Source organism: Micropterus dolomieu, linkage group LG11 (genome assembly GCF_021292245.1).
Source record: "Micropterus dolomieu isolate WLL.071019.BEF.003 ecotype Adirondacks linkage group LG11, ASM2129224v1, whole genome shotgun sequence".
In the NCBI taxonomy this organism is placed as follows: domain Eukaryota; kingdom Metazoa; phylum Chordata; class Actinopteri; order Centrarchiformes; family Centrarchidae; genus Micropterus; species Micropterus dolomieu.
In genome coordinates, this window is record NC_060160.1 from 13,478,974 (window position 1) to 13,494,413 (window position 15,440).

The 15,440-nt window shown below is 41.7% G+C and overlaps 1 protein-coding gene across 6 annotated transcripts in view; it reads right to left on the reverse strand.

Moving 5' to 3' along the window:
- Nucleotides 1-15,440, reverse strand: part of rps6ka1 (ribosomal protein S6 kinase a, polypeptide 1) — a 60,930-nt gene that overhangs the window by 8,663 nt on the left and 36,827 nt on the right. For all 6 annotated transcript variants that reach the window (XM_046062398.1, XM_046062397.1, XM_046062400.1 and 3 more), the window contains 15 exons: nucleotides 14,286-14,402; nucleotides 14,054-14,135; nucleotides 12,770-12,850; nucleotides 12,500-12,579; nucleotides 12,255-12,361; nucleotides 10,961-10,998; nucleotides 10,167-10,309; nucleotides 9,945-10,015; nucleotides 9,723-9,811; nucleotides 9,510-9,574; nucleotides 9,283-9,385; nucleotides 8,822-8,952; nucleotides 8,106-8,231; nucleotides 7,813-7,902; nucleotides 7,567-7,725 (listed from right to left, as the gene is read on the reverse strand). In XM_046062398.1, the coding sequence (XP_045918354.1) occupies nucleotides 7,567-7,725; nucleotides 7,813-7,902; nucleotides 8,106-8,231; nucleotides 8,822-8,952; nucleotides 9,283-9,385; nucleotides 9,510-9,574; nucleotides 9,723-9,811; nucleotides 9,945-10,015; nucleotides 10,167-10,309; nucleotides 10,961-10,998; nucleotides 12,255-12,361; nucleotides 12,500-12,579; nucleotides 12,770-12,850; nucleotides 14,054-14,135; nucleotides 14,286-14,402 (1,482 nt within the window). The remainder of the gene's footprint in view (nucleotides 1-7,566; nucleotides 7,726-7,812; nucleotides 7,903-8,105; nucleotides 8,232-8,821; nucleotides 8,953-9,282; nucleotides 9,386-9,509; nucleotides 9,575-9,722; nucleotides 9,812-9,944; nucleotides 10,016-10,166; nucleotides 10,310-10,960; nucleotides 10,999-12,254; nucleotides 12,362-12,499; nucleotides 12,580-12,769; nucleotides 12,851-14,053; nucleotides 14,136-14,285; nucleotides 14,403-15,440) is intronic.

The window sequence follows — 15,440 nt, forward strand, 5'->3', positions numbered from 1 at the left end:
GGGGGGGGGGCTGTCGCTAGCTGTTTTTGTGGCGAGAGGTTTTGGTCCTGATGGACCGCAGCCTCTTGCCAGAGGGGAGAGTCTGAAACAGTTTGTGACTGGAGGTGCAGGTGTTGGTATACAGGGAGAAGAGCAGAGGGGAAAGAACGCAGCCTTGAGGGGAACCGGTGCTGATGGTCCTGGAGTCAGAGACATGTTTTCCCATCTTGACGTCCAAACACCTGCGTTGGAACACCGACCATTTGGAGGAGTAAGAAGACTGAGTAGAGGCAGTTCTTGACTCCTGGATGGTGCACACCACCTCACGGTAGCGACCTAGACCCTCCAGGCACCACCTCTCAGCGTCCAACCCCTGTGCGTCTGGCCGAGAAGTGGATAGCCGGAGGCATGGAAACCAGGACACGCTCGTGCACTCCGGAGCCACCAAGGCTGAAACCTGTAAGCGATCCAGGAGGTGAAGGATGAGCCGAACCGGCGAAAAACTTACAGCAGCCGGAGAGGCCACAGCGGGTGGTCATCCAGCGAGCTTAGTGAGAGAGCTGCGCTCTCCAGTGAGAGGAGTCCAACTCCACACCCAGATAGGTGAGCCTCTTGGAGGAGAGAGGCGTGCTCTTCTTCCAGTTCACCGTAAAACCTAGGTGAGACAGGTCTGCGATGAGCCTGGCCGTCTGCACCACCGACTCGTCTCGAGACCACACCAACAGCAGCAGGTCATCCAATTAAAGAGTCAAGATTGTTAAGACGGCTCTGTCTTGAAAGACTTGGAGAAAGTGTGTGGGGCCAGTGAGTAACCGAACGGCAGTCAGTCGTACTGGTACTGGGGGCCCCGGAAGGAAAACTGCAGGAACTTCCTGTGTTCCGAGAGGCCAGGAATGTGAAAGTACACGTCCTTCAGGTCGATGAAGGTGAGCACACACTGGTGCACATACTCCAGCACCTGTTTTACTGTCAAAATAGAAAAAGGTCTTTTGTTAATGCGGTGTAGAAGTGCACCATCATTGTCTTTGGCAGGCTTAACTTCTTTAGCTAACGCAGGAAGTACATTCTATGCTAGGCTGAGGTGATTTTCAGTTCCCACTTGAGGTCCTGGGAGATGATGGTGCCCAGGAAGCGGAAGGAGTCCACAGTGGTGACTGGGGAGTCACACAGGATGATAGGGGGAGGGTGGGGCTGGGCTTTTTCTAAAATCCATGACCATCTCCACTGTCTTCTGAGCGTTGAGCTCCTGTTCTGGCTGCACCAGGTCACCAGATGGTCAATCTCCCACCTATAGGAAGTCTCATCCCCACCTAGATGAGTCCAATGAGGGTGGTGTGACTGGAGGTGCAGCTGTTGGTGTACAGGGAGAAGAGAAGGGGGGAAAGAACGCATCCTTGAGGGGATCCAGTGCTGATGGTCCTAGTCGAACATGTGTGTATCAATCGGACGGGAAGGCCACCACACCGGGGCCATCTGCGCTCCGCTGCTTGGGGTGGCACGGGCCACATCGTGAGAGACCTTCACACACTGTCAGAGGGGGTTGGGGTTCCCTCCCATGTGTGGCTGAGGGGTCCATACAAGGCAGCAGGCACTGCCTGTCTGATCGGCCCTGTTTAGTTTAGGTCTCGAGTTTTGTTAATTGGTCTGTTCAGTATCTGTCAATTAGTATGTGTTTTGGGCCCATTCTGTTCTCTGTTCAGTCTGTTTTCCTGCTATGTTTGTAGTCTATCTGTATGATTAGTTTTTAGTCTGTTCTGTGTTCCAGTTTGTTTCAGTTGTGTCAGTTTATGTTCCCTGCCAGTTTCATTTATTTATTTGGTTATTATCACTCGGTGTTAGCCTGTTATGTTCTGTTCAGCCATCTTAGTGGAGTTGCCTATATTTCTCAGTTACAGTTACTTCTCAGTTAGTCTGTCGTGTCTGTTCTGGGTTTTGAGTTCCAGTTCCAGTCTTGTCTTGTGTTTTGCAACCTGTTAGTATCTATTTCCCCTGCTGTCTCTCTACCTTCCTGTGTCTCATTAGTCTCATCTCATTCACCTGTGTTGCTCCTGCCCTGCTCGTTAGTATCTGTGTATAAATGTTTGCTTTTTCTGTTCAGTCTCTGTCCGGTCATTGCAATGTGTTGTAGTGTGTAGCCTGCCTTGCGCTGTCTCGTTGTGTCATCCTGTTTCCCTGCTTATTGCGGATTTTCTAGGGGATCACCTTATTTTGGATTTATGGACTCAGCCACTCTGAAGTGTGCTTGCCTTCTGTTGTTTAATAAAGCTTTTTTGAACTGAACCTGCTCTGTGTCCTGTGTTTGGGTCCTCCAACCTGCTCAACCCTACAGACCTGTGACAGCTCTTGTGGGCTTATCGCCAAACCACTCCCCAGGGGAGGGAGGCAGGGGCAGACAGTGTTGCTGAGGGGTTCACACGAGGCAACGTAGCTGCTCTCGTGGGCTCATCGCCATCCCCCTCAACCGTGTCAGGGAGGGGGCATGGAAGAGAGACTGTGCAGCTTTGCAGCAAGCTCAGGCTGCATGTTAACCGTCTAACTAATACGAAGCTGGCTCACACAATGTGGGGAAAGTGAGAAACAGTGGCTGTAAATCTCAAAACAGCTGTTCTGTAAAGTGCAAAACTAAGGCCATGCAGTTTACAAGAAATACACTTTTCCACATCCTGGCAGCAGCAAATAAGTTACCATGACGTTTTATTCTGTGCAGCTAGCCTGCTCCAGACCAGGCTAACAGCCAGGCTTAGTTAATCCTGGTGCCTTATCTGTGCAGTCAGTGGTCACGCCGATCAGAAACCAATGTGTTTTTTTCAGTTATTTCATGTTCTTATGTATGTGTTTTGCATATTTCTCAGTAGCCTGCATTAAAATAGCAGTTTTGTGGTTATTAGGTTTCATAATTGGAGAAGACGCGAGCACCATACTTTGCACACAACGAGAATCAGCAAGTAGGTTTACGTGGAATGAAAGCACATGTAAAGAAAAATGATAAATAAACTAACAGCAATTAAAGTGAAAGAACGTGTTGTAGACAATAGTGGACCGACTGAATGTGTGAGTAGCTAAAAATATCACTGCTCTTAACTGAAACTGTCACAAGTTAAATTGTGCCTTAAAAGTGAGCACCGGACGTTATATGTCACTCAAGAAATGTATGGCACACACACTATGTAGGAGATAGCCTGTGTGTGTGTGTGTGTGTATGTATGTATGTATGTATATAGTGCCTATGTAATTTTCATTAGGTTTCATAATTGTATAATACTCCCAAATTATAGTCCCACTTCACTTCATTCATGAAACAACAGGGAGAGGACACCACAATGTGTTTTGATTTTTTTTCACTTCCTGGGATCACTCATCTGCTGCCAGCTTGGGAGAGAAAACAATGATTAATACATTACATTACATTACAGTAATGCTTACAGTGCAATGATCACTTATTTTTATAGTTGCTGGATTTCCAATTTCCTCAGTGCCTTTTTTTTTATCTCTATATCTAAGTCCAAGTCCTGCTGGGGGTTTTAGTTGATATTTTATTTACTTATATTTATTAAGTGTGTGCAGACACTTCATCTGACGGTTTGTAAAACACTTTTCAATTAGCACAGCAGGAACTGTTCACCTGTGGATATTCTTCAGGTTATACTTACTACATTGCCAGACTGGCTGTCAGACTGTTTGACTACAGCCTCAGGGTCAAGTTACAAATATGATCCAGTATTTTCTATGAGCACCATATCACTGACTTCTTATCTATTATCCATATTGACTAAACAAGTACACCATTTTCACACAAAAGTGACATAAATGGTTAAAAGGTGTATCGTCATACCCCTAATCTGAGCCCTCACTGCTTTTCAACACAAAGTTAGTTTTTCTATATATAGCCTAGCATACTATGAGAAAAAAAATTACATTTGTTGTGAATTGCCACTAGGTATAAATAAAATTTTATTGAATAGATAGTATGTTGATTAGTGGTTGTAATTAATAATTACTTATAATAACTTTATTTGTAGAGCACTTATAAAACAGAGTACAAAATGCTTTCACAGAAGATAAAGAACAATTAAAATCATAACAGTAAAAAAGACACCATTGAAATAAGACAAAGCATGCACAAATTAAAATGAAAATAAAACAATGAAACCAATCAGAAAGCCAATAAGATAAAATCAGAAAACGCTTTCATGAATAATTACGTTTTCAGGTGAGACACCGACTTGGACATCCTGATGTCATCCGGCAGATCATTCCTGAGCCTTGGGGCCCTTACCGCAAAGGCTCTATCTCCTCTAGATTTCAGCCTGGCATCAGGGATGCACAGGAGACCCCTGCTGGAGGATCTCAGGCTGCGTACAGGTTCGTAAGGGGTTAACAGGTCACGAATATATTCTGGAGCCAGGCCATTAAGAGCTTTAAAAGTAATCAATAAGAACTTAAAATCAATCCGAAAACAGACAGAGAGCAAATGTAAAGCGAATAAAATCAGGGTGATATGGTCGTACTTCCTAGTTTGGGTTAATAACCTAGCAGCTGAGTTCGGCACTAATTGTAGGTGGTTCAAAGTTTTTTTATTTAGACCTGAGAACAGACTGTTGCAGTAGTCTAGGCGAGACAAAATATAACCATGTAACAGTTTCAGCATCTCTGGCATTTAAGATGGATTTAAGGTTTTATTTTCGCAATATTTCTAAGGTGAAAGAAGCATAATTGGACAAGCTTTGCAATGTGTTGATCAAAGCAAAAATTGCTATCAAAAAGGACACCAAGATTTCTGGCAACAAGCGTGATGTAGGTAAGCAATTGACCAATAGAGGGTATAATCTGATTAGTAGTGTGCTGGGGACCAATTACGAGGATTTCTGTTTTATTAGAGTTGAGTTGTAAAAAGTTTATTGACATCCAGGCTTTTATGTCAGTCAGGCAGGCCTGGAGGGAACGCAGCACACTGAGGTTAGTTGGCTTTACCGGGAGGTATAACTGAGTATCGTCCGCATAGCAATGGAAGGGAATACCATATCGGCGGACAATGTCACCCAGGGGGAGCATATAAATGGAAAACAAAATAGGTCCGAAAATTGATCCTTGGGGAACACCGTAATAAACGGGAGAAAAGGTGGATTTAAAGTTGTTAATAGACACACAGTGCTTCCTGTTAGATAAATACGAGGCAAACCAGTCCAATACCTTGCCAGAGATGCCCACCGAACAACTCAGTCTATCTAGCAAGATGCCATGGTCTATTGTGTCAAACGCCATGGACAAGTCTAACAGCACCAGAATTGAAGACATTCTAGTGTCCGCGTTCAAGAGCAGGTCGTTAGTAACTTTTAATAATAATAATAATAATAATCTTTATTTGTAGAGCACTTTTCAAAAACAAGTTACAAAGTGCTTTAACAAGTGTAAAGACAATAATACCCCCAAAACAATACAAGATAAAAGCAAGAAAACATTGAAAAGAATAAAATACACGTTTAAGAAAAATATAAAATAAGTAAAATAGAATAAAATAAAAGGGATAAAATAAAGTCAAATAAAATCGGGAAAGGCTCTCCTATAAAAGTATGTTTTAAGAAGGGACTTAAAAGAGTTCACTGACTCAGCCAACCTGATTTCCTCGGGCAGGCTGTTCCAGAGCCTCGGGGCCCTGACAGCAAACGCTCTGTCCCCTTTAGTTTTCAGTCGAGACTCTGGAACAGACAACAGACCTCTGTCCGAGGATCTCAAGGTACGTGCTGGTGTATATGGGACTAAAAGTTCAGAAATATAACAAGGCGAGAGGCCATGAAGAGCTTTAAAAGTGATCAATAGAATTTTAAAGTTAAATCTAAAACATACTGGGAGCCAGTGTAATGCAGTTAAAATAGGAGTAATGTGGTCATATTTCTTTGTTCTGGTTAAAAGCCTGGCAGCTGAGTTCTGGACAGTCTGGAGTCAGTCAATAGATTTTTGGGTTAAACAGGTGAAAAGGCTGTTGCAGTAATCCAGTCGTGATGAGATGAAGGCGTGTAAAATGGTCTTGGTGTCTTTAAAAGTTAACATAGATTGAATTTTTGCTGTATTTCTAAGTTGATAAAAACATGATTGAACAAGCTTTGTGGTGTGCTGCTCGAAATTTAAATTACTATCAAACCAAACACCAAGGTTCTTTGCCACAGGCTTAAAGTGATCTACTAGGGAACCAGCAGACGGCAGTATTTGTTTTGCCATCTGCTGGGACCCAATGACCAGGATTTCTGTTTTGTCTGAGTTCAGCTGGAGGAAATTATTTGACATCCATTTTTTTTAACTTCACAAAGGCAGTTGTTAAGTGAACTCAGCATTCCAGGGTCTGTAGATCTGACAGGCAAGTATATTTGTGTGTCATCAGCATAAATATGAAAAGAAATGCCATGTTTATGGATGTCCAAGGGGAAGCAGATACAAGTAAAACAAAATGGGTCCTAAGACCGACCCCTGAGGCACACCATATTTAACTGGACAGAACGAAGAGACATAGTTGTTTACAGACACACAAAACTTCCTATTTGACAGGTAGGATGAAAACCATTCTAGGGCAGTACAAGAGATCCCCACCCAGGGCCTCAGTTTGTCTAACATGATGTTGTGATCAATGGTGTCAAAAGCAGTGCTAAGGTCCAGGAGTACCAGGACTAAGCACATACCTTCATCAGCAGACATTAAAAGGTCATTGGTGACTTTAAGCAGGGCATTCTCAGTGCTGTGGTACTTCCTGAAACCAGATTGAAACTTTTCAAATATTTTGTTATTTTCCAGTACAGTGAGCAGCTGTTTGGACACAATACTTTCTAGAATCTTTGCAATAAAAGGCAGTTTTGAAATTGGTCTAAAATTATGTCGGAGGGAGGGATCTAAACCAGTTTTCTTCAAAAGTGGGTTCACGCAAGCCGTTTTAAAATAATCAGGGACACAACCAGTAGATAGGGAGCTGTTGAAAACAGAGATCAAATGGGGCCCAACAGAATCTATTACTTTCAATAATTTGTAGGTATTACATCAAGTGGGCTGGAGGACACTCATTTGTGATACTGTTTTTAAAAGCTCAGACAAGTCGAAGGGATAAAACTGGTTAAAACTCTCTTGTTGTTGGTGAGGAACCTCTGAGTAAGAGGCCGTGGGGGTAACAGAGGCTCTGATTGACACCACCTTATTGGTAAAATAAGATAAAAACAAAAGTAAAGCAACAGAATACTTAATACTCTATGATAAGCTATCATCAGTTTGTGTTTAACAGTAAAATTCTGGGACGGATTGGTTTAAGCTGATTTTAAATGCAAATTATTTGTCCCCAGAAGACACTAAACACAAGTCATTAAACAACAGTTTAATGAAATGATCACATGGAGCCATCAGCCATCTACTGAAGATGTTACAAAATATTACCAAGGTTTTATCCTGAATACGTTTCAATAGTAGGTTTATTAATTAAGTCTGACCGTTGCACCACAAGTGTGACAGCATTAAAGTGAATAAAAAGGTTGCCCAAAATCAATAAACAGACAGTAATAAAGGCTCTTAACAGGTTGCGTGCTGTGTATTAGTATTTCTAGTTGTCCTCACCCCCTGCGAGTGCAGGTACTCTACAGTCTTGGTAATGGTGTGAAGCACAGCGCTGGCCTCTCTCTCAGAAAAGAACTTCTGTTTGAGGATCCGATCCAGTAGCTCTCCTCCGCGCATCAGCTCCGTCACCAGGAACACCTGCTTATTGTTGTCATACACCTGAGACAGAAACACACACACACACACATTATATCACCAACTGTATCATGACAAATAACAGTGTGAAAAATGTGTTTTTATACTCACATCCTTCAGCGTTATGATGTTGGGGTGCTGTCCATATCTAAGTAGAATCTCAATCTCCTCAGAGGGGTCTGTACTGGTCTTGTCAATCATCTGTCAGTCACATAAAGAACGTTGACATAAAGGCCATTTGGTGCCTAATTTCTATGAATTTCAGAATCAATGCGTGAGGACTTATTTTCCACTAAAAAATTAACATCTGAGCTCATTTTTCAAAGACACAGCGTTATACTGTGGCTGCACTTTCAGATGCACGTCCCAGGACTCTTTTTCTTAATATGCGTGTTTGTTCATACCTTGACAGCGTATTCCGTGTTAGTGGCTTTGTGGACACATCGTTTACACACGGAGAAGGAGCCCATGCCGATGTCTTCCTTCAGTACGTAGCCATCGCTGAACAGCAGGTTCTTCCCGTGTAATTGCTGCAGAGGACAAGTTAAGGATTTAAAAGCAGTGGTGAGTGAAGGTGTGGGAAGACTGACAGAACTGACGGGGAAGAGGGATGTTTGTGGTTTTCTTGAAGAGACTATTTCTAGCAACATTTTTTTCCAAATCTCGCTCTCACATTGTAAAACTGTCTCTCCATCTAGCACAGGCAGGTAATTACTGCTCCTGTCAGGCGTGTTATAGGATCTGAAGCCACGCAAGCCATTTCACTCCCTTCTTCTCCCTGTCTGCTTTACGCACACTTTGCGCATTGCATCCGTCTTAAGTTCCTTTTTCATTTCATCACCAATAAACCACAACTGCAACGTAACATCCTGACCTTTTCAGCTTTATGAACAATTACACTGCTATAGGTAACTGTACATCACTTGCCCTTAAATAAATAAAAACTATAGCTGTCTTGAGAGACTGGTGTTTTCTTTAGATTGCTGTACATTCAGTGATGAATACAACATAGTCAAAGTAAGGAAATCACTCGATTTTTAGACTTAAATGTCCTTTTTTAACTGGATCTCCCAGTAGCTCGAATGACGAAAAACACAGTGAAGCAACTACTTAGTCTGACCTGGACCACTGGGTGCGGCGGCGGCTTGACTGGCTCAACTGATCCTTCCTCCTCTAACAGAGTTGATGCAATAAAGCTGAAGCCTCTGAAGAGCTGGTGAGCTCCAGCACTGGGGGGCACGCCAGGGGAGTCTGGAAGATGATAAGGAAAGTCAAGTATTGAAAAAAAAAAAATAGAGATATATATGCCTTGGAAGTAATGTTAGAGTATCCATATTTGAATAAGCCATTGTAATAAATAACACTTTCAAGCTTCTTTATTTTTTACGAAGCTATAATAAAGTATTATTGTGTCTTAATGGTGGTAATCGCAACTGTGTCTCCTTTCATCCTGTATTGATTTGTTTTTTAAGCTGAGAGAGGATACCTGCACTGAACTGCTTTCATGGAGGACGACAGGAAATAGACATGGAGTCAACCAAAACAACAGCACCAGGTGAACATTCAGTGTTAATATCTGACCTTTAGGGGTGCGGGAGGTAAACTCAGAGTCAAAGTAGAAGGTGTCATCCGGACGTGCCACCGCTGGTCTGAACGGTGGCTTTACTTCTCTTCTGAAGAGTTTCTGAAAGGAATAAAGGCCTTTGAATCACATCATATAGTTGAAGGTTTTCCACCCACAAAGACCACGACTGATGGTTGTCTAAATTAAATTTAATAAGCATATTATTAATTCATCAGACACTTACATTCCAGTCTATGGTGGAGAAAAAACCATGCCTTTTGATCTCCTCTGCACCATCAGCACCAGATCCTGTAAAAAAAAAAAAAACAACCAGAGTTAGCAGTATGACACTTATATGAAGAAACACAGAGCTTGCTTTATCCTTATTAATGAGAAAGAGCATACATGTTGCCATCATGGTTGCCATTTGTCATGTTCATGAGTTGATACTACTAACCCAGTCTGTTGGCAGGGTTCCTCTTGAACAAAGCCCTGAGCAGAGACTGGGACTCTGAGCTCAAGAACTGAGGCATTCCCAGACGCGCCCTGCAGGAAGGTGACAGACAGCAGACAGCAAATTTTAGTTCACCAGATGATCTAAAGAGGCATTTTGAATAGCAACAGTATGTGACAACCGGGCGTCTGTGTTGGATCATTCTTCTACATAGAGGACACTCACTTCAGAATCAGGTTCATAGTTTCTTTGCGGTCCTTCCCTTGAAACGGCAGCGCTCCGGTCAACATCTCAAACTAAGACAGAACATACAACTGTAATCTACATGTAAGTACAAACGTAAGTGCAGTAGAACATCTATGTTAAAGAGCTCTGCAGGATACAGAAAAAACCCCAAACATTATTCTTTGAGCATTGGCTTTAAAATAATTTAAGTATTATTACTACCATTAGTACTCCAAATGACCACCAGTCGGCGCTGTGGGTGTGCCCCTGCCTGTTCACAACCTCCGGTGCCATATACTCCACAGTACCACAGAAGGAATAAGCTTTCTTCTCATGATCAATGGCTTCTTTACACAAGCCAAAATCTGGAAAACAAAACAAGACACAGTGGGCATATTACTACACAGCACCCTTCTGCAGTGTGCTACTTTTGTCTGTTATTCTGAATGGTTAGTCTAACATGATTACTACACATCTTTTGCCACTTATTTTACTGCACTTTTACTGCAAATGTTTATGACTCAATATAGTGAAGTTTATAAAATGTAATGTTTGTTTTTGTCCCTCTGAAGCTCCATCAGTATTGTTATATTGCCTCTCTATAATCTAATAAGGTTACCTTTGGTTCAGTGGTGGCAGGTTCCCAGTGGTATATGGTGGTGATTATAAATGAAGATAAAGAGAGATAGAGAAGATAAATTGTAATAATTAACCTTGGGAACAAATACAGGCCCATATGTAGATATCTGGAATCAGCGAGATAAGGCTGTTTCCCCACTGTGAGTAATGAAGGTCAACAAGGCAGGAAAGGGAAGTGTGTGTGTGTGTGTGTGTGTGTGTGTCTGTGTGTGTGTCTGTGTCTGTGTCTGTGTGTGTCTGTGTCTGTGTGTGTCTGTGTCTGTGTGTGTCTGTCTGTCTGTCTCTGTGTGTCTGTGTGTCTGTGTGTCTGTGTGTGTGTGTCTGTGTGTCTGTGGTGTCACAGAGACTGGACGTGAAGGAAGGAGCAGGAGACTCACCTGTGAGTTTGATATGTCCCTCTTCATCCAGGAGAATACTAAAAAGAAAACAATTGTCAAATTTTAGAATCAATGTTTCATGAAGGTGTGAACATTTTACTCATCACACACACACACTGCACATTCTGCTGGAGTCTGGTACCCTATTAGCTTTGTATAGCAATGGTTTGATTAGTGGGTTTGTATCTTGTGTTCTACCAGTACATGCATACCACAAACACGGGGGAACTTCAGAGGAATTCATATCAACAGCTGGTGGAAGTAATGTACCATAAAAAGTAGCAATGCGCTGATTAAAATAGAGAAGAAGAATAAAATGCCCAGGTTCTTGGCTTTTGCCCCAACATTGTCTTTATTGATTTTAAGAACAACTTAACACATACACACATATATTCTACAAACAAACACACACACCAGTATATTTACTGTATATATCTATAAACACAATAATTCTATACGCAAAAGAAGACAGGACACACAACAAAATCTCCAGTACAATAACTAGATTTAACCATGACATCCTCCACCCATACACACAATCTAGCACCACCCCAACCACAAAAAAAATCCCACCACATGGATCTAGAGGTATTGGTCTGGAAAATATGTCCTGGATACACACTACTGTTTCTGAGAATTTTATTTGATTCCACTGCCAAAGACAGAGGACATGTGTACAATGATACATATCAGGTATAACACTATTTTATTTATTGAGCTTTTCAGGAGTTACATACCCTTGCATCAGAAAATTCTACTGCAGTAACTTAAGGCCCTGGGCTTCAGCCTATTCACACAAATTTTCGTGATTTGTTTATTATAATTTCAACCGAAATAAACTATTCATTTATTCAAGGCGTGCGTTTGTGATAATGCTTTGGTACATGCACTCTCCAAATTCTCTATGGTGAATGGTGGTCTTCATGTAGGTCCCCTCAACAAGCCTCTAGCCTCTTTACGGATGACTTTGAGGACCTGCCTACCAGAAGGTCAGACATCTAGGAGATTATGCTTTTGCATCATTTATTATGACTCCAAATAAAAGCCTCTTCAGAGAGCACTGAAGCAAGGATAGCATCTTTTTTTTTTAAAAGACCACAAGAATGTACGCTTATGTTGCGGATTCATTTTCTCTGAGGTTTGGCTTTACAAATACAAAACTGAGTTTGAGCAACATGACTCTGGCATATCCAGATGGCACTGGATCCAAGAAGCACTGTGCATCAAATATGCATTTGTTTATATGCATTTCTGTGTATATGCATGTGTGTTCGATATGTCCATTTGCTCTTACTTTTCAGGTTTGAGGTCCCTGTAAATGATGCCCAGGCTATGGAGGTGGTCCAGCCCTAATGCCAGCTCTGCTAGATAAAACTTCACATCCTCCTCTGTGAACATCACCTGGGAGGCAAGAGACATATGCACAGAGGAGGTGAGAGAATGAAACAATGAGGAAAAAAAACACCACAAGAGAGCGAGACAGTAATTAGATGATCACTACGCCAGCAAAACACGAAAAATCAAAGCATTAATTCTCACCTCTTTGGACAGTCTAGTGAAGAGATCTCCGCCTCTGAGAAAGTCCAGGATCAAGTATAACTTCCCCTCAGTCTGGAATGCTACACACACACACACACACACACACACACGTTTCAATCAAATCTGATTCAACGGTAAATCAGGAAACATGACTGCGGAAAATTTCTGGAATTTAAAGCAATAAGACTGCAATGACATCAGTAGATCCAATAAAACTTTTTCCCCCCAGGTTTGGGAAGGAAAGTGAAATAAAGCCTCAGGCTGACTCACCATAGTGCAGTTTGACAACGAATGGGTGGTTGACATCTGCCAGGATGTCTCTCTCCATCTTGGTTCTCACGCGGTCTCTCACTGAAGAATGATTAAGAGCACGGAGTTAAGTGTGTATGTATAAAACATTAATTCTACTTACTAAATGATAAAGCCCTCAAACAGTTTTCACTGTACTCACTTTGGACTAGAAATGGCATGGATGAATTAGGTCGAAAAACGTGTGGTGTCAAGTCGTCTGCACAATATCAAAGCCAATGATCAATACTTTGCTGAGTCATAATTGTAGAGGCTGTCGGGCTAAGCGGCGTTTCAGTGTGGTACTCTGTGGAAGCTGGCAGTAACAATTCATGTTTGGTGGAGCTGTCAGACTTAAGGTTTCAGATGAAAAGTAGAACAAAAACATGTGACGTTGTAAAAACAAACTAACGTAAGACAGTGATTCAATGATGTGCACGCAGAATGTTGGTGAGTTGTCTTTGCCGTTTCCCAGATGGTTAATTAATCATTTTGCTGAGTACACTCTGTTCTCACTGAATGGTGTAGTAGCAGTAGTAGTACATTCCTATACTACAGCCTGCTAAACGCTCATGCCAACAAAAACTGAATTTAAAGATGCAAATAAATCTGCACATTTAGAACTAATCACTATCACTTTGGGGGAATGTGTGAACAAATCTGTTACCCTGATGTTTCTCAAGAGAACAGCACAAACTGTCAGCAGAAGTAAAAGTAAAAAAACAAAAAACCACTGCAAGCTGTGGTGGTCTTATAGTGCTAACTTTGATTGTAGTTTTTTTGTGAGTTACAGGAAAAGCATACACCCTCTGACATGAAATGGAGGGTACTGCCAATTGAAAACAAACAGTGAAATCACCACAAAAGCCACAGAGAAAGCTTTTTGAAATGATCTTACAGCTCAATAGAGGCAATAAATGAGCACTTTCATTATCTATTAATCTGTTGATTTCCAATAAAATCAGAAAATAAAAGTCAGATGCTTACGGTGAAGTCTTCAAATTGCTTATTTTGTCTAACCAATTGCCAAAAACCCCAAATAATTTCATTAACACAGATGTAGCAAGTCGTCACATTTGAGAAGCTATATTTGAAATAGTATTTTATTGTCAAACTTGTTGTAGATTATTTGACTATAATTCATGCAATGATGAGGGAACATTGGTCATTTCAACTGCTCCCCTCTACCAGAAGACGTGTCAGATCAGCTGCAGAGCAACGCTGCTGCGCCTGCCACCATTCAAGCACATCACAGGTTAACTGTACCTTTGAGTGTGGCCTTCTTCAGGACCTTCATGGCGTAGAGCTGGTTGGCATCGGGAGGGGTCACCTTTCGCACCAGGAACACCTGCAATAAGCACAACAAAAACAGTACAAAATCCTGTTATATCAGATTGGGGATTGAGAGTCTGAGTGAGCAAAGGGTGAGAAGATGAGAAAAAAAGAGCAAGGTCAGACACAGGAGCAGAAGAGAGAGCAGTGTGAGTATGTGTGTTACCTTGCCAAAGGATCCCTGTCCCAAAACTTTGAGCAGTTCAAACTGAGAGGCATCAGCCTTCTCTGAGCCCTCCTTGACCACATGGGTAATGTTGATCTCCTTGATGTCTCCATCTTCCTGAAGAGTGCAAAACAGAGAGGAGAGGTGTAATAAACCAGTGAATAATCACGGAACAAAAGACTGTTTGCTGGGAGTGTCCTGCTGTAAATAGCCCTGCATCAAAATAAAACACAGAAAGAGGAAGCACATTAAAAAGTGAGATGTGTGTGTAAGAATGAGCAACTGCACCTCGTGGTTCTTGACAATGTGTGTTTTAAGTAGTTTCTGGAAATGATAGTGACTGCAACATTACAAGCAAGATACCGTTTAAATGCCTCCAGTGCTTCAAACACAAGTTGTGTAACCCCAAGACACTTTGAAGACAACTTCTTGGGTTCTTTACAGGGTGGAGCAATGCTACTATTGACTCCACCACATGAACAATCGCCGCTGACCTGGTGTCAACCTCACCCACAACTCATACAACACCCTACAGAAAAGCATCAAAGCATCAACAACATCAACAACTGGTGACTGGCCTTTTCAGTTCTCTGTACTCTACAGTTTCACGCCCTAGGCTTACGATGAGGCACAGTACTCCTGCAGAGAGTGTATTTAAATTTAACAGTGTGGTTGGTGGGGGGACATGGTTTCATTGTTTTTTTGGTTTGTTTTTACTTCTAACTAAGAACTCCACAACTACCTACATAGTTTCATTTTACAATATTGCCTCTTCGACAGTTTACCCCTTGAATTTGTCCTCTGCAGACACCAGATATAATGCACACCATTTTCATGTAGGCCAATAATAGGCAAACATTTTGTGGCTAATGCTATGTGGCCAATGTTCCGCACAACTGGCAATGGCAGCTTATAAAAACACACTAAGGTAGTGCTGAAATATTATAAGATTAAATAACTGTTGAATTGATTAGTCATTTAATCAAAATAATTAACTGATGACCACATATTTGCTGGATCCAGAATTGTTCAGATTTGCGGCTTGTTGTTAGTAGTAGTTTTTGACTTTTCAAACAAAATAAGCAATAAAATTGCATCCATTTCGGGTCTTTTAATGGAATATGTGATGAGCATTTCTCATAACTGATTATTTAA